At 49.8% G+C, this 19,329-nt stretch overlaps 1 protein-coding gene across 1 annotated transcript; it reads right to left on the bottom strand.

Annotated features, from left to right (window-relative positions):
* Window positions 1–4,491: 4,491 nt before the first annotated feature.
* Window positions 4,492–4,993, bottom strand: LOC106984722 (60S ribosomal protein L27a-like). The gene has a single exon (XM_053211376.1). It carries the CDS (start codon window positions 4,976–4,978, stop codon window positions 4,532–4,534), a length of 447 nt encoding a protein of 148 aa, XP_053067351.1. The 5' UTR covers window positions 4,979–4,993; the 3' UTR covers window positions 4,492–4,531.
* Between the last annotated feature and the right edge of the window lie 14,336 nt (window positions 4,994–19,329).

Raw genomic sequence — 19,329 nt, 5'->3', positions numbered from 1 at the left:
TGGGAGCCCCCGCTCCCCAGCCTGTTTCACCCAACCAGAGAATTAGATTTTCCATTAAAATAAATTTCTCCTCCTTGGCTGATGTCTTAGCTAAGCCCCCAACCTGAAAATCACTCCCGGTTCTCTGCTCTTTTTTTTTTTTTTTTTTTTTTTTTTAGCTACCTTTGTATTCCTTCAATTTTTATAGCCGATCATTTTATACGTGAACCAAGTACTAAACAAGCATTATTACTGCTTTGCGCACCGTGCACCACAGAGGCATAAATCCCACATTAACCTCATCCTAAGGAGCGGCTGAGTGCATTTTAATAAATGTCCCAAATGGTTTTAGTGTCTACTAGTCAAACGGAATAAAAAATGCACGCGCATTATGGGATGTTATGAACCTTTCTATCAAAAGTAATAATAAACAGACTGCTTGTTGAGCTTGGTGATTGGGTTACACTTTTAAACAGTATATTGGAGAGACAAATCAAGGTAGAGCCGAGATGATTATGTGATATGATCGGGGGGGGGGGGGGCGGTGTGCTATTTGAGCAGGTAGACCTCCCTCCCGCCTGGCGATGCGCATGCATTCCGAGCTCTCACCCCAAACGGTACCAAGAGAAACAAGCAAATTAAGAAATCTCTGCTGCACCCGGATCTTTAATATAAGCAGCCAGATAAAGGCAGGGACGCACATCATTTGTCAGTTGAATAAAAATTCAGATGAGGTATTTTCCTGACGCTGTGCCAGGCACCATTAGGAAAGCATTTTATTTTCCTGTGTCAGTGACGGCATGCGGTTGGGGCCAAACTTCATCAGCCCACAAGGTGTTACTTGAAATCACGCACAGCGCGGACTTCTAGCTTGGGTAGCACGTCCAGATGCATGTCCCCGGCCTGCCTTTCTCCCTTCCCTCTATGGGCTTTCCACCCGGAAAGCTCCAGAAGTTAATTAGCCATTTTGGTCATCAATCCAGAGTAGATAAAGGGTCACGCCGGTGGCCGCTTTGGACGTGCAGATGTTTTAGTTTGGGCACATCTGTAGGCAATCACGCTGCTTTCTGGGCAGGAACGGTGTTTTATTATGGGATTATATGTGTAATCTTGGATAAATAGTAGAAATTGGAGTACTTCAGTTGGAAGGGTTGTTTTCTCTCCCAGAGAGCAGTGTAAATAGCAAACCAGAAATCATTCGCTCGTCATTGAAGCAATAATCGAACTGGCCAGTCTCCTTCCTTCAGGCTGGATCGGGGGGGTCAGTGTGAAACTCGGGGCAAGCACATTGTCCAAGGGGGTCAGGCCGGGTGCGGGGTGGGGCTCTTCCCGGGAGGGGGCTGGCTTTTGCTACCTGGCCACCTAGGGGATCGGGATCGTGTCTCAGAGCCTCATTGCGGTTTTGGAGCGCGGTCTCTTCCTCCACCCCTGGCCCCAACGTCTTCCCCACCAAGTGTGAGAAATGCTGAAACGTGGAGCCAGGGCAGAGGCGGGCGGGGCTGTTGTTACTGATACCTTTCTCCAATTCTGGTAATGCACATAATGATGTTACTCAGTTTTGTTTTACATTTCCAAAACAGATGTACCAAATCCCTGTAAAGCGATCTATGGTAATGCACTTAATTTTAATCTTCAATGTTAAAAGTAAAAACCGATCACTTAAAGCAGAAACATGTGTCACTTCTCCGTAAGTTGGCCCCGGGACCCAGCCTCCTTCTTGCCACTCAACTGTTTTGGCTCTGTTGTTGGCCTTCCCATCATTCTGTCCTTCCTGTTACTGTCCCTCTTCTCTCTCACCATAAGGCGTTTCTCAAGGGGCTTCCCCACTACTAAGCGTCCTCTGTAGCTTGCACGCACTTCTAACCCTGGGTGTTTCCCCGTATCCCAATGCTTGTTGCTCTGGGCTCCAGTGAATAGGCTCTGAAAAGCGCACGCCCACCATATTTAGGAAAGGTGGAAAAAGATATCTCAAAGGTTCGATTGTAGAGAACCACTGAAATAAACGGTCTGTGACAAAGGAGCGCTCCCTGACCAAGATGCTGGCTAAATCTTAAGGCAAGTTGGGTGATGATTACCAAATATCTTTGCCCGTAAGGGCTCGAGTAAAAGCCCTGAGTTTTTCTTCTAGAAAATGGGTTGTGGCTTCTTAACGTCTAGGTTAATGCTGCTCTGAGGCTCAACAGAGGTGGCGATCGGGGTGTGGGGTCAGCCTGCAAATAGCAAAGGAGTCTGTCATGTAAAAAGAGGCATGCCCTAGTGATGGTCAGAAGGGTTTGAAATGGTGGGAGGCAAGGTAATAATTTCTCTTCCAGTGCAAGACATCAGATCCCCAAACTTCGCTCATTGCCAGCTGAGTGTCCCACGCCACGCCAAGTATTTTCTGTGTAGTAGGGCTCTTTGACAGCTCTGTGGGCGGGACTGGAGGCAGAGGAGATGTTGGTCCCTTTCAGTTCTGACGCTCTGTCCGTTGCTCGGCTTCCTGGTCGGTGGCACTGCTGAGGCATCGCGTCCCGACGCGGGCCTCCCCTTCTGCTCCTCGTGCTTTCTGTTCCATCCTTTTCTTTCTAAATGCGTCTGCATCCAAGATTCAGATGACTCCTTCCCCCCTTCTCAGATCCCACGTTCCTTATCTGGGCCAAAATCTGGAGAGCTCTTTCCTTCAAGTGAAGCCTGTCTGAGGAAAGGGCGGAAGGCCTTGTGGGACGAGACCAGCAGCATCAGAATCTCCTGGAGGACTTGTGAAAACGCAGTTTTCTGGGCCCCACCTGCAGAGGTTCCAGTTCAGCGGGCCTGGGGTTGGGCCTGCGAATCTGCACTTCTAACAAGCTGCCAGGTGTTGCCAGTATTCTGGGGACCATATAAGGAGCAGTGATAAGACTCTTGGTGCCTTCAGGCCCTCTTCATCTTGACTGGTAGGTTCTGGAACGTGGAGAGGCCAGATGGCACCAGTGGAGATATTTTCCTAAGGGAGCTTTGGAAATTAAAGGTGGAGGAAGGGTCCTGTGGCCCCCGGAGAGCCTGTGTGCTGCTCTTGGGCTGTTGGGGGTAGAATCATCTCGGCTCTAACCATACACGGAGGGTCCTGTTCTCCGTCCAAAAATAACACGACGAACAAGAATTCAATTTGGCAGGGGTACTTTCTGTTTAAGCATACTTTCTCTTAATTTGATCACCCATGCAAGAGCCTTCCAGACATTTGGATGTTAGTTTTTAGAAATTCTGCTCATTTTCTCAGATAGTTTCACTCTTCAACATTTGGTTGGGGGAGGGCGGCTGAGAGGTAGAGACATATACATTCAGATGGACATTATTCAACTAGAAACTGGAATTCCCAGCTAGTAGTTAGAAAGATTCTGGAAAGACACAGAAAAGGAGTTGTGGAAAGACACGCATTTGGGAGCCACGCCCACCTCCCTGGCATTTCCAGACCTGCCGCCCACGGGTGTGTGGTGCTGGGCCAGTCATCTGATGCTCTCGGAGCCTCAGTTTCCCCATCTGGAATGTGTAATCAACAGCTACCCTCCAGGGCCGCCGTCAGGGTGAGAGGTGATGCACGGGCAGCTGAAAGCACACGCTGGAACCCCGGGGAGCCCTCAGTGACCGTCATCTGCCATCAGAATGTTGTCCTCACTATTTTTCTTATCATTTTAACATTTGCCCACCCAATGTGAATTCATTTATGTCGCGGAGTACTGAGAGAATAAGAACATCTTAAGGCTCATCCATTTTTCTCTTTAAGATAATTGTGTCAAGGGGCACCTGGGTGGCTCAGTCGGTTAAGCGTCCAGCTTCGGCTCAGGTCATGATCTCACGGTTCGTGAGTTCGAGCCCCGTGTCGGGCTCTGTGCTGACAGCTCAGAGCCTGGAGCCTGCTTTGGATTCTGTGTCTCCCTCAATCTCTCTCTCTCTCTCTCTCTCTCTCTCTCTCTCCCTCCCCTACTCACATTATGTCTCTCTCTCTTTCTCAAAAATAAAGAAACATAAAAAAATTTAAAATAATCTGTGTCAAGAGGCCACATGAGTAATCTCAACCTGGGATAATTCTATCCCTTGGAGGGGGGGCATTTGATAAGGTCTGGAGATATTTGTTTGTTTTTCATACCTGAGGACTTGCTATTATTATCTAGAAGGTGGAGGCCAGGGATCCTGCTAAACACCCTGCAGTGTCCTGGGCCGCCCCCAGGACAAGGGACCATCCAGCCCAAAATGTCAAGAGTGCTGCTTTTTTTTTTTTTTTTTATTCTCCCACTCGCTGTATTTTCAGAGTATACGATGCAAAACAGGCCTTTCAACTCTAAGATACACAAATATGCTATCAACTTTATAAATGTTCAAGGTAGGTAATGGGCCAAGTCCTTTTACGTACTGGTGCTATCTCTTGCACATTTTCTGAGTTGGCAAAGGAGCTCAGGCCCTCATACCCTTTACTCCTGGATCTGTTACGTGGCTTTCAAATGTACAGGTAAGAGAGGTACAGGTGCTAAAGAACTCACACCCAGACCAGAAGAGAAAAGCAGTTGTTAGTATTTAATGAACCTCTCTCCATGTGGCTTCAGGCTACCAGGACACAGGCTCCCCCCACACCCTTAATCTTCTCCTCAGCTCTTCTACTGAAGAATTTGGCCTTCACGATGACAGGCTGTTTGGGGAGCTTTCCCTTTCCCAATACTTTGTAGTAGCCCGATCGCACCACATCAATGATAGGAGCAGCTCCAGTCTTGTTTTTGGCAGCATTTACCCGTGTCTGCTCACTGACCAAGGTCCACAGTTTATCAAGGTTAACAGTTGGGCAGAAGCTCTGGTTCCCTTTTAAGTGGTAATGCCTCATACCAACTTTTCCAAAGTAACCTGGATGATATTTGTCAAAGTTGATCCTGTGGTGATGCATGCCACCAGCATTACCCCGGCCTCCTGGGTGCTTCCGGTGCTTGCCAATGCGACCGTGGCCATGGCTCACGTGGCCCCCAAGTTTCCGGGTCTTTCTCAGTCTGGATGGCATGTCGGCGGCCCAGAAGAAAAATTTTTTAATTTTTTAAGTTTATTGATTTATTTTTAGAGAGACAGACAGCGAGCGGGAGAGGGGCGGAGAGAGAGAGAGGGAGGGAGAGAGAGACTCCAGCAGGCTCCACACTGTCCGTGCAGAGCCCGACGTAGGGCTCGAACTCACAAACCGTGAGATCGCGACCTGAGCCCCAAACCAAGAGTCAGACGCTTAACCCACTGAGCCCCCCCGGGGCGCACCAAGAGTGCTGCTTTCGAGAAGCCCTTGGCTGTATCTTTGTGGTTCTAGGATGTAAAAGAAAGAAAGAAAAAAAAAAACAACAACCCAAGTTATTACGTATTGAGCTTTTTCTATGTGCCAGACGTTGGGTTTGGTGTTCTACTTGTTTAATCTGTACAGAGACTGTGATGTGGGTGTTGTGACCGACCCTGGCGTGCAGAAGAGAAGCCTGTACTCAGGACGGACCGCTGGGCTTGAATGTACACCCTCTTCCTTCTCCCGTCCCTGTGCCCGTGTGTTTCCGTTCTGCCAGCATGCTTGGACCGCCTGCTTTGTGCCGGGCTCTGCCTTGAGCCACAGGGACAGAGCATGAGCAAGATGGGTCGGGTGCCGGCGAGGGAGGGGTCCCCATCCCGGCCTGGTGTGGGAGACAGAGGGTGACAGCTGCTGTGATCTGACCCTGTGAAAGGGAACCGTGGACCGTCCCACCTGCCCCGAGTTTGGGAGGGAGGGGTCCTAGGGAGGAACACCCCAGCTCATTTCTGGACACAATCCGTTTCCAGGGACAGCAACATGAAATGAAAAACACTGTCTAGGCTGAGAAAAAAACACTCTTTCCTGCCCTCCCAATGCGCATCCCCCGCCACCATGACTCCGTCTGCATGGAGGAGGAGGGTGGATGAGAAGGGTTGCTCCGCAGTCACACAGACCTGTGTTGAACCGCTGGGTAGCCCTGGGCAGGTGGTCTGACCTCTCTCCGCCATAGTTTCCTTGTCCGGGCGGCGAAACAGACAAGGTTAACACGGTGGCTATAACCACAGCTCACAGCGTCAGGGGCTGGCGATCCTGTGCGTCACCTCATTTAACCCCTGCGGGGCGCCCATGGGACCAGACTGAAGCCAGTGAGACCCTCGCTGCAGATACGAGATTGAAGGAGGTGCCAAAGCACTCAATAATCAAGAAAATATTTTTCGATGTTTATTTATCTATTTATTTTAAAGGCGGGGGGAGGGGCAGAGAGAGAGAGGATCCCAAGCAGGTTCCACGCTGTGAGCGCAGAGCCCGAGGCGGGGCTCGATCTCAGGAACCATGAGATCACGACTGGAGCTGATGCCAAGAGCTGGAGGCCTCACCGACTGAGCCACCCGGCTGCCCCAAGAAAAAGAATATTTTCGCGCAGTTTTTAAACAGCAAATGCAAAAAATAAAAAATAAAAATAAATAAATAAATAAACAGCAAATGCAAAAAGAAATCCGTGGCGAACAAACTGTCGATATGTGCAGACGGCCCTGCTGTGATTCAGCCTCACCCGAATCCTGGCTCTGCGTCACCCCATCCATCTACGGATGAAGAAACTGAGGCTTTGGGGGACGACGTCTCCTCCTGCTTTATAATCGAGGAGCCGTGCCAAGGCAATGGCCTTCAGTCTGCTCCGAACAGCCCTCTGTGGGCCTCCGTTCACTCACTCTTCACAGGGGATCAGGAAAAGAGACGGTAACTTGCAAGGAAGCAGGGGCAGCTGGGCCGCTGGGCTGCAGACAGCGTCACCACTTAACATGCATCAAGAACCCGCAGCCTACTTTGAAATCGAAATGTACCAGGAAGCCTCCTGGTCAACTTAGCTCTTTCATCTTTTGGGGGCACCTGGCTGTACTTCAGACAGAAATCGGACGAAGCAAAGACAAGCCCATTGTCAGTGAGCACAGATGGGAAGGAACGGAGAATTGGACACCAGAAGGGAGCATGTGGCTACTTGAAAGACATCACCCGGGGAAGGAGGAAGGAGCAACACATAATCGTATTTTTCTTTTTCTTTCTGTTTTTTTTTTTTTTCTTTTAATGTCTTTCACAAACATGAGTTCATCTATTCATGGCAAGATAGAGATGGTGATTTTTATTTTGCTATTAAAAATGTAAGCACAGGGAGGGTCTGGAATTAACCTCCAGTGGGTGATATGGCGGCTCCTTCTTTCGGGGTCAGGGAGGCTTAGGACTCAGGTCCTCTCCTCCCTTTCCCGTAGGGTTTGTTTCTGGGCTGGTCTCGGGCTCGCTTAAACCTACACGATGTGGCCAAAGAGAGGCTGAATTATTCACAACAGCCCAGAGGTGGAAACGGCCCAAGTGTCCTCGGACAGCTGAATGGATGAGCGAAATGTGGTCTGATCATTCAATGGAATATTATTCAGCCTTAATAAAAGGGAGGGACATTCTCACACCTGCTACAAAAGGGATGAACCTTAAAGGCCTTATACTAAATGAAATAAGTCCGTCACAAACGGGCAAACGTTTCCCCTTCTATGGGATACCAGAGTAGTCAAATTCCCGGAGGCGGACTTGGAATAGCAGCTGCCAGGAACTAGGGGGGAAGGAAAAAGGGGGCGGTAGTGTTTTATGGGTACAGTTTCCTTTGGGGAAGGTGGAAAAGTTCCGGAGATGGATGGTGGTGATGGCGACAGGGCCACTCGAATGTACCTACTGGTCACCGAACTATACCCTTAAAAATGATTCAAGTGGTAACTTTCATGCTTATAAATTTTATCACAATAAAAATAAATTGGGGGGGACTCCTGGGTGGCTCAGTTGGTTAAGCGTCCAGCTCTCGATTTTGGCTCAGGTCATGATCTCATGGTTCGTGGGTTCGAGGCCCATGTCAGGCTGACAGCTCAGGGCCTGCTTGGGCTCTCTCTCTCTCTCTCTCTCTCTCTCTTTCTCAAAATAAAGAAATAGGTAAATAAACTTTAGAAAAAGAAAATGTTTTTTTTAAAAAGCAATAAAAATAAATTTTTGAAAAACTTGAGGCCGGGGGAGTGGAGCCTGGGCCTGAAGGGGCTTGCAGTTTCTGCCTTGGTTCTCTTGGAACACGGCCCCGAGACTGCCACGCAAGGAAGCCGGTCCAACCTTCCAGAGGGTCAGGAGCCCCTCGGAGAGGCCCTGAGGCACCTAGCGGACACCCAGGGTGAGCGAGGTCAGCGGGGACTTTCCAGCCCGGCAGGACCTCCCGCTGATTGGTGTCAGCATGACTGAGTCCCGGCAGAACCCGAGGAAGAAATGCTCGGCCGACCCACGGGACCAGGAGAAAGAAGAATATTGTTCCTTCAAGCCGATCCGCGTGTCTTTCCTTTTAGCTACTAAACATCGTTCTCCACTCCTGTGTCCGTGGTTTTGGGGAGGACACATATGGTGCTACTCCCTCCAGCTCCTGTTGGGGATTATATGTTTTCCTTTTAAAACACAAAACAAGACCATCCATTTCATTGTCACACTGTAGCCAGGAATTTCCATCCTACCAAATTTAGTGATTGCTTGGAGGGCCAGAAAATAAAATATGAACCTTGAGTTTCATACCACCCTAAAGGCTCATGGGTGTCACATGAACACCTGTCTCCAAGCTGAGGGCTCTCTCCCCTAGGAACCGCCCCCCCCCCCCCCCCCCACAAATCCTTCATTGACTAAAGGTAATCGTTTTCCTATTGCCCCAGAGGAGGCCAAGCTCCTAGGAAATCCATTGTTTACACTTCTCCAGGTTGAACAATAACTTAACAGAGGCTTTCTTAACCGATTAAGTTAGAGTTTAGGTCAATGAAACATGGAGTCTCACACGCTGCTGAAGGAGAAAGTACGTGGGACGACCTTTCCGGGGACAGTGTGGCAATCTTGACCAAAAGAACAACAAAAAAATACATATCCCAGGTCCCCCCACATTTCGCTTTTATGGATTTGTCCTAAGTAAATAATTGTGGATATGAGCTAAGATTTAGCTGCACCAAAGTCCACCACGGTATCGATTATATTAATGAAAACTTGGAATAACCTGTATGTGCAGCAAAAAGGGATTGGTTAAGTGTTTTAAGCTACAACCATAGTGGGGAATGCTATGCAGCTGTTACAATTCTGTTATAGAAGACTACCCAGTGTTATAACTCACTTTTATGAAAACATGTGTTTAAGTGAGATCATACTAAATTGTTTTATTGAGATATTGGTTCGCAACAGATTATGAGCATCTTTTTATAACCCTGGGTAGTTTTCTATAACAGACCTTTAACGGCTGCATAGCATTCCCCACTATGGTTGTAGCTTAAAGTCTTTAAACAATCCCTTTTTGCTGGACATATAGGTTATTCCAATTTTTCATTAATATGTCACATACGTATGTATACATACACGTATATATACATATATGTGCATATATACATACATACGTATGCATAAAGTACAGAAAGATATATACTAAAATGTTAACAATGGTTGCCTCTGGGAGACAGAATTAAGATTGATTTTAATTTCCTTCCCCCCCCCAATAATTCCATAACTGAGTGTAAAATTAAACATTCTACACTCCGTGGTTTTTACTTTTGCATTAGGAGGAAACCCAATAAAAGAGACAGTGACATGCAGCTGGAAATACCCATCAAACAAAATACGTAGTTTTAATCATGGACGAGAAGGTGGGAAAACGTTGTCCTTCTTCCCTGGCCCAATTTTTTTTTTTTTTTTTTTTTTTTTTTTAAATGCGCGATTTGGGAGCAGTGAAGCCAGGCGGCCGAGACTCTGCTCTGGAGCAGAGGAGAGAGACGTTGACGATGCGGTGGGATCAGTAAGGGACATCTGTCCACGCAGCTTCCCACAGATCCTTGTTTAGGGAGCACGGCTCAAGGAATCTCAATGTGGTCTCCATCTGGATGGCCCCGGGCAACTGGATGAATACAGCGGCCCATGGAGCCAAGTTCCCGGATTGGAATCCTGGTTTTGCCTGTTACCAGCTTTGGGTCTTAGACAAGACAGACTCCAGACTTTTGTTTACATGAAGTAGGCTCAGTCACCATCTTGTATGTAGTGGTCCATCAGTCAGTGAAAGAATTGAAGACAGACGTTTTCTGGGCACCTATGATTGATGTGTTTTCCCAGAAGAAAGCACTGGAAGTAATTTAAAAACACCCAGGACCAAGGAAGACTCTTCCTGGGTGAGTCAGTGGTTCACCCTTTCCTGCCCTCACGGGAGCCTCGAGTGGGCTCCCTGGGCATTCCCAGGCTGACAAAGACCCGGAGCCCTTAGAACGAACTCATTCAGCCCAGACTCTGTGTCAGGTGCTGAAACCCCCAAATGGCTTCTGGAGGGGTCAAGGCGTAGAGGGATAGCCTATCTGTGCCCCACATGGAGAGGCCAGAAGGAAAGACAAATGTTTTAAACTCCCAGCCACCCAGCCTCCTGTTCTTGATATTTCCCTAACATATGCTAACATATGCTTTCCTCAAGAACTTCAAAAACCTGCTTTTAGCAGCAATGAAAATAGGACCATGCGTCCAATTCAACCCGAAGCTTCAAAGTTTCCCTCTAATACCATTACCTCATGTACAGAAGAAAATGTAAATCTAAAATATGCTGGTGATTATAACCTTTCTTCCTGACAGACATTGTAATATAAATGCACATAAATTGAATTTCTTCTTTAAAGAAATTTGAATACCTTTGGAGCATTTTAGCAAATCATCTGCAGCCCTCATGGCACCACATCAATGATCTGTGGAAAAGTGATCTGTCTGTAGCATGACTTCTGCAATAGAAGGATGGAGCGGGGCCGGAACATGCCAAGAAAAATAGGACGTACTTTATTGATATTCAAAATTTATTTTATTAAACTTGCACAAAAGACAGAGACGCGGGGAGCTGGTGCTACCAGGGAAGGAGCTTCAAGTATTAACTCCCTCCATCCTGCTCCTATCACCTGCCTGCCCAAATTGGGGAGAAAATGAAGAGAGGAGGTTAACTGCAGACCTGCCGTCCTGTTTCACTTCGACTCTGCCGCCGGGGCTGCGTGCTGGGGCCCCGTGTTAACTGTGAAATCAGAAATGGTAATGGTGGTGAGTGGGAATGGGAGGCTCTGATGCGTCTGATAAGAGTTCTCGGGGCCCAGATGTCCCTGGGGGGGGGGGGGGAGAGGGGGGAGGGAAGGAATGTTTGAACTGTGTGTGCTTACCAGCTTGCACCCAGATGGGAAGGCAGCGGCTCTGGTCTCCCGTGCTCTCGGGGGGCTGAGCTCGGCCTGTCGGGGATTGACGGCTGATGGTCACCGCTAGGCTGGCAGAGCTGAAAAGAATAATAACCAAAACATGCGTCCAGCCCTCAACCCTTTGCACCCACGGCCGGGGCTCTGGTCCTGTGCCTCTCCAGGTTCACCGTTCAACTCTGGCTTGGCATTTGAAAGTGACCAGAGCGCTGCCCCCAGTGCCTCTCTGGGTGTGTGCCCAGTGGGTCCCCAGGGCCGCCGAGGCTGTGGTTTGGGTGCTCGGCCTTGGCTCGGCGGCCTGAAGTGACCCACCGTCGAGAAACCTCTGGGATGTTAGGACAGTCGCTGGTGGATTGGGGCGGGGGGCGGGGGGGAGTTTCAGGTTAGAAACGTTGTTTGGTGCACCTCATCCGAAAATGCCGGGGCTGCATTTGCAGAGGACCACTGTCCTCCAAGAGCAAATGTGGTGTATTCCCTGTGGGCCCTGTGCCCCGAGGGAGCCACCACAAATAATGAAACGAAGGTGGGTCCACTTTCTCCATCACCTCCCGGCTCGGGGGGCCCAAAGCTTCACCAGACACATTCCTGCAGCCTAGAAGCCAGCTGAGGCTACAAATCCTTCGGGCTGCCTGGAGGAGACATCGGGGCACCCCTTTCTTGGGCTGCCGGCCCTACGTTACTTCAGGCTCCTGGGCGGCTCTGCTTGGATCCATCGGGGCGGGTACCGTCACCCCCCCTTACAAAATAAAGCCACCAACCCCGATCAGGGACAGGACTACTATGAGGGTGAGAAGGTCTGCAGGGGCAGCAGGAGAGGAGAGTGATTCAGAGCAGGGCCTCTTACCCGACTGCCCAGGTTAGAATCTCACCTCAGTTTGCTTGTCAGTGACATGGGGATAATGCTACGAGGCCACACCACACGAAATTGCCATCAGAGTGGGTCAGAAACAGCCATTTCGTGGCAATTGTATATGGTTCGTGCTCAGAGTACCCACCCACAAGTCATGGTGAAATTAATGAACAGGAACATGCATAGCACCTAGAAATGTGCAAAGCACATGGTAAAAGCCTAGTAAGTGTTAGTTGTTCCGGTGTTTACTCCGACCTGTCACTCTCCTGCCCAAGGGAGAATTAGTCCTCGGAGGGGCTCATTTCCCTGGGGATCGTCTAAACTCATGGGATTCGGGGAGGAGAGAAGATTCAGATGACCCAGATCCGCCTCTCCTCCTGTCCCCTCCTATCCCACTCAGAGCACTGAGCCCAGCAGCCCTGCACGGATCATCTCGTGAAGAATGAATTCATTTGGCCAGGGCTGAGTCAAGGGTGAGGTAGGTGAGGCAAAATTTACGTGGGGACCGGAAAACCCAGGGATCCAGATAAACGATATTTTATTTTGTTGTCAAAAAAAAAAATTTTTTTTTAAGTTTACTTATTTTGAGAATCAGAGAGAGCGGACGAGGGGCAGAGAGAAAGGAAGAGAGAGAATCTCAGGCAGGTTCCCTGCCGTCAGCTCAGAGCCCCATGTGGGGCTCAAACTCACAGACCGTGAGGTCATGACCTCAGCTGAAGCCAAGAGTTGGATGCTCAACGGACTGAGCCACCCAGGCGCCCCAAGATAAATAATATTTTAATGCAATATTAAAAAAAAAAACTTTTTAAATGTTTCTTCTTTTAGAGAGAGAGAGCAAGCCAGGGAGGAGAAGAGAGAGAGGAAGAGAGAAATCTCCAGCAGGCTTCGCGCTGTCAGCGCGGACCCCTGTGCGGTCTCGAATTCACAAACTGAGATCGTGACCTGAGTCGAAACCAGGAGCTGGGCTCTTCACCGACGGAACCCCCCGGGCGCCCCATGAATGCAATGTTAACAACAAATCAAAACCAATGCCAAAAAAAAAAAAAAATCCATGACGATCAACAACATAGCAGAGTTTAGAACAGCACGCGACAGAGCAGGGGTTGGCGAGGGAGGTGAGCCGGCCGTGGGCAGGGGCGGGGACGGTGCAGGGGAGAGGCTGTGGGGTGGGGGCCGGCGAGGGCAGCCCTCCCCCCCCCCCCATTTCCTCTGGAGTCAGCAGTATTGCCGCTGCGCCTTCTTGTCTGTCTGTTACTTCCATCCAGGTGGGGCGCTCATGAATTTTGAGAATTTATTTTTGTTTGAAAAAGATCCAGCGCCCCAACGACAGGTCACGTGACGCTGCGGCGGCCCGTCGGGCCGCGGTCTGCCCCCGCTGACAGCGCTTATTGCCATCACATAATTGCTTGTTAGACTGAACTGTACTGATTTATGGGGGATCAATCTTTCTGCCGGTCTCCGTTCCACGGGGTCCCTGCCAGGAGGTTGTCAGAGAAGCTCATTTTACCGGGAGACAGCAAACAAACAGGGAAACAGGCACTTGCAGAGGTGGAGGCCAGAGAACGCTGTTGTCCCCCCCTCCATCCCCCCTACCCCTCCCCCCCCCCCCCCCCCCAGCCTCCTATACCTTCCAGCATGAACAGCCACACGGGCCACAAGTGAGCGGAGGAGCTCTCCAGAAGAGCCCGGACTCCTGCCCAGGCCACCTGACTTGTCCCTGCACCCCGCCCCCCCCTCCCCCCCCCCCCCCCCCCGGTCTGGAACACATCAAAGGACGTGAAATAAAGGACGTGCAGCTTCCCCGAGTTTCTGCTCCTTAGCAGACCCTGAGGGAGTTTACTAAGGGGAATTTATAAAGCTCTTGACCTTAGAGGAGGCAGCAAGGCTCCGGTGGGGGCCGGTGGGAGGCAGCTGGTCTGCGGAGGCGGTGCACCTTGAAGGCTGAGACAGCGTCCGAAGTCAGACCGCGGATGCGAATCCAGGCTCGTGGGCTTTCTGGCTGTGTGGTCCTGGACCGGTCCCTGCACCTCGCCAAGCCTCAGTTTCCTGATCTGTGAAATGGGACTTCTTCCGTGAGCTAGTTACCATGAGAAAAGTTGATGTGTGTGAAGCCATGGGCACCGTGCCTTGCATACAGTAAGTGCTTAATAAATGCTGGTGACCTACCCCCCCCCCCAGAAGGTCACAGTGCTACACGGAGAACCACAGGTGTCTCCCTATCTGTACTGCTATTTAGCCTGAACTCTGGGAAACGGGGCACATTGTCTTCTGCCTCCAGCCAATGTCTGCTATCTGTGAAGTTCAAAACACAAAGGTTTCTAATGAAAGGATGGGATGGGGAGCTGGGAAGTCTGGCTCCCAGTCCCCGACCTTGAGTGGGTCCCTTTCCCTCTGGGGCACACAGATTTCTCACTGGTGAAAAGAAAGCTTGCCTGGAAACAGCATTTCTGGAGGTTTGCCCCAGGACCCTAGGAGTGTTGCATGTTTTATAGCTCAGCGGGGCAAAAGAAGAGGGAGGAAGGTATCTGGGGTCAAATTCATTTAGGAAAAGTTATCAGCAGGCAAACCAAGCCCCACACAGAACTTCTTCAGAGTCCTCACGTGTTCAGCATTTCTGGGATCTGTCTGCCCTCGGAGCCCATCCTTGGCAGAAGGGACAGGGAAGCCACTCTAAAAACTGCTGGACTGAGGTCTTTTGTAAGTCTGTCTACACCCGGGTGTGATTCACGAGGCTGACCTAGGAGCAGCTAACTGCTTTGCTGGGCTCTTTCTCAGTCTCCTGTGTGGGCAGGAAGTCAGGGTGCAGCCCGGAATTTTCCAGGATGGACAGAGCCCCTGGCAGGAACAGAGTCCTTCCCCGTGACCCAGTGGTCTCTTCCAGCTTCACCAGAACAGGAATGGGCCTGGGGAAACGTCTGGGCCCCTCAGTTCAAGGTCTCAATGCAGAGGTCTTTGTTCAGGGTAATGTGAGGGTCCAGGAAGTTATGCCAAGGACTGTGTTAGGTCCATCAGAAAAGCAACCTTCCCCCTATCCTAAATGGAAACCCTCTCGGGGAAGCTAACATCCATGATTTTCCTAAGACTTTGAAGAAGATGGGGTGACTGAAGACATCCACCCCGTGCTGTGGAGGCTGGCAGACTAGGTTTTGTCTACTTCCTTAATCAACAGTTCACTCATTCATTCAACACGTTTATAATGAATACCCAGTATGGACCAGGCAGCGTCCCAGGCACTGGGGATATAGCAGTGAACACATACAAAGTCCCCGGTCTCTCTGAGCTTACATTTCTAGGCCAGGAGAGAGTAAACGAAGACATAATAGGTCAGGAGAAGGTGATACATGCTAGGAAGAAAAATGAAGCAGGTTAAAGGGACAGAGGAATTAGGGGCATATTTTCAATAAATGGAAAGCCCTGTAGAAAGGACTCACCATTCTAAAATGTTTTTAATATTTATTTATTTTACACACACACACACACACACACACACACACACTGTGAGCAGGGGAGGGGCAGAAAGAGAGGGAGACACAGAATCTGAGGCAGGCTGCAGGCTCTGAGCGGTCAGCACAGAGCCCGATGCGGGGCTTGAACTCACGATTGGTGATCATGACCTGAGTCAAAAGTTAGATGTTTAACCGACTGAGCCACCCAGGTGCTCCTAGGGAGCTATTTGAAGTAAGGGATCATGAAAGGTCCCTCTGATTTGGTGACATTTAACAGAGATCCGGATGGAGTGAGAAAGCCATGTGCATACCTGAGGGAGTGTTAGTTCAGGGACAGCAATCAGTAAGTGCAAAGGTCCTGAGGCACAAGGGCACTTGGTATTCAAGGAACAGGAAGAGGCCAGTGGGACTTGAGTGGCGTAAGGGGGAGAAAAGTAGAAGAAAACGATCAGAGAAGCATCTGTAGGGCCTTGTAGGCTACACAAGAACTTTGGGCATTAAGGACATTCCCGTTGTTGTACAGAACTTCTCCATCACCCCAAACTGAAACTCTGTCCCCATAAAACAGGGGTTTCCTATTCCCCCGCCCCCTCCCCCGGCAGCCACCATTCCGCTCTCTGTCTCCGTGAACTTGACTTCTCTGGCTACTTCATATAAGTGGAATCATCCGGTATTTCTCTTTTTGAGGCTGAAGTGTAGTCTGTTGTATGTATTTACTATATTGTGTTTATCCATTCCTCCCTTGATGGACATCTGGTTGTTTCCACCTTTGGGCTACTGTAAATAACGCTGCTAGGAAAACTTGGGTGTGCACATCATTAGAATAAGGATGGGAACGGTTACTTATTTGACACAAATGTCCTGAGGATTCAATGTAACTATTCTCACAAGTGCTCAGCACAGGGCCCGGCCCACAGAAAGTGCCAAATGGACACCACTCAATAAAGATTCAGGAACAATTGAGCTGTTATTATCCGTGATGATCTGCAGCCAAGCATTTGATAGAGAAATAGCACAGGACTGTGAACCAAAAGAAAGGGCAAAGGGAGTTCTCTCTTTAAAATACAAACACGGTTTCCGTTACCAAAAAAAAGATGACGGGGTCATAATTTTTTAAATTAGGATGCAGTGGAGAAAAAAATCCCACCCCTAATCCCACCATGTTAACCGAGTTTCAGTGTCCTTTGAGTTCAGAGGGATTAAATAGACTGCCTTTCAGTAGGACAGAGGGAAGCTGGAAGGACCTGGGCTTTGGGGGGGCTGGCTGGGGGTGGGAAAGGAACCCCATAGAAGATCTGCTTTGAGAGGAACCACGGTGGGGGTTTTGCTTTCGAAAACCTGAGGCCTGGCTGGCTGGCTCAGCCAAGCTGGGATGCATTTTTTGGCTTCAGCGTTGGGAGAGAGAGAAGAATCAAAAAAAGGAAATATCATTTCCTTAACTACTAGGTATTAATATCCTGTTTAATTTAATTTCGGCTTTCTGCGCTGGTGAGCTCTTTTCCTTCTAACATACAGTGTCAGCTTGGCAGGGAGTTTCTGACAGTATCTAAAGAGGATTTAGCTCTGAATCCTTGCCATGAAAGTGTCTCTATCTGCGCCCAGTGTAGGCTTTCAGAAGCGAGCATTGTGTCCCGCGAAGACGGTAATTGAGTGAATGAGGCCTGGCACCTGGGCCTGCCGCAGAGCACTGATAAGGACATAAAGACAGGCTGAAAGGGCCTGCTTGCCAGAGGCAGAGAGGCTGGCGTGTCCCCGGGAGGAGGGGAGCCCGTCATCCCCGCAGAGAGCTGAAGGTGGGGAGCTCGGCCCCCTGCAGCCCTGCAGAGAGAGAGGGTCCTGGGCAGAGTGGAGGCCAGAGTGTTCTGCACCTCAACGCAGTGAACGGGCACTCGGGGGGAGATAAGCAGGTGGCAAGCGAGGTGGGGCTGGCCCAGCTGGCTGATGTGCCTTCCATTTCTTGATAAACACCGTAGTCATCTTTGGCCAACCCTCTTCTAGCTAGCTGTGTAAGGACAAAGATCCAGCCGCAGTCCTCTGGGCGTGTATGTGTTTGGTCTTGTCTCGCGAGGCAGTGTGTTCTACCATGTGGAAGACTGATTCAGGACTCCTGTGAGTCTGAATGGTTAATTTCCCTACTGATTCCAATGTGCATCCACCTGCCCTTGGTCTGGCCTCACAACCCTGAACAGGACTGCCCATCTCTCTGAGAGCTCTGGGCTGATCACAAAGCTCCACCCTCATGAAAAACAAACTCTTTCTGGCTCTTCCCCAGTGAACTGAAGACAATTTAAGAGACACATGACTATAGGGTTATTGCTTACCCTCCCATCCACCCATCCACCCGTCCATCCATTCGTCCATCCAACCATCCATCCATCTGTCCATTCACCCTTCCTTCCTTCCTTCCTTCCTTCCTTCCTTCCTTCCTTCCATACATTCACCCACTCATCCACCCATCCTTCCATCTATCCATCCATCCCGCCACCCATCCACCCACTCACCCACTCATCCATCCATCCATCCATCTATCCATCCTTCCTTCCATCCAGCAACCCATCCACCCATCCATCCACCCACTCATCCACCCATCCACTCATCCATCCATCCATCCATCCACCAACCCATCCATCCATCCATCCATCCATCCACCAACCCATCCATCCACCATCCATCCATCCATCCACCCACCCACCCACTCACCCACTCATCCATCCATCCTTCCTTCCATCCAGCTAACCCATCCACCCATCCATCCACCCACTCATCCACCCATCCATCCATCCACCCATCCATCCATCCATCCATCCACCCATCCATCCATCTATCCATCCATCCATCCATCCACCCATCCATCCATCCATCCACCCACCCACTCACCCACTCATCCATCCATCCATCCTTCCTTCCATCCAGCTAACCCATCCACCCATCCATCCACCAACCCATCCATCCATCCATCCACCAACCCATCCATCTATCCATCCATCCAACAACCCATCCATCTATCCATCCATCCATCCATCCACCCATCCATCCACTCATCCACTCATCCACTCATCCATCCATCCATCCATCCATCCACCAGCCCATCCATCCATCCATCCATCCACCCACCCACCCACTCATCCACTCATCCATCCATCCATCCACTCATCCATCCATCCATCCATCCATCCTTCCTTCCATCCACCAACCCATCCATCCATCCACCAGCCCATCCATCCATCCATCCATCCACCCACCCACCCACTCAGCCACTCATCCATCCATCCATCCACTCATCCATCCATCCATCAACTCATCCATCCATCCATCCATCCATCCATCCAACTATCCATCAACTTTGAAGATCCTGTTATGTGTCAGGCACTAGTATACAGCATATTTTAATAGGCCTTTAATGGTGACAGCCTTGGACAAGAGACTGAAGCTTGAATCCTCAATTAGCTATGTGAACTTGCCAAGGTCACTGCTTTAGAGTTTGCCACAGTTGGGAGCTACACTTGTTAGGGGCAGGCTGACTTTTTGAACCATTGCTTCCAAATTTCAGTGGCTTAACGTACGTTTATTTCTCATGCATGATCCAAAATAGATGTTCTTGATTGATGGACAGCTTTCCTCCATGTAGTGACCTAGGGACCCAGGTTCCTTCCATCTTGAAACTCAGCCCTCCTGTAGTTCACGGAGCCCTTTCCATTCTGCCGGTACGTGAGGAAAGAGAGAAATCAGGACTAGCTATGTGACTTCCGGAAGTGGTGCATATCACCTCTGCTCATAGGCTATCTGCCAGAACTCAGTCCTATGGCCATAGCCCGTTGTAGGGGT

The sequence above is a fragment of the Acinonyx jubatus genome, chromosome E2 (genome assembly GCF_027475565.1).
Source record: "Acinonyx jubatus isolate Ajub_Pintada_27869175 chromosome E2, VMU_Ajub_asm_v1.0, whole genome shotgun sequence".
NCBI classification, from domain to species: domain Eukaryota; kingdom Metazoa; phylum Chordata; class Mammalia; order Carnivora; family Felidae; genus Acinonyx; species Acinonyx jubatus.
Note: the sequence above shows the minus strand (reverse complement) of the source record. Positions and strands in the feature narration are given on the sequence as shown.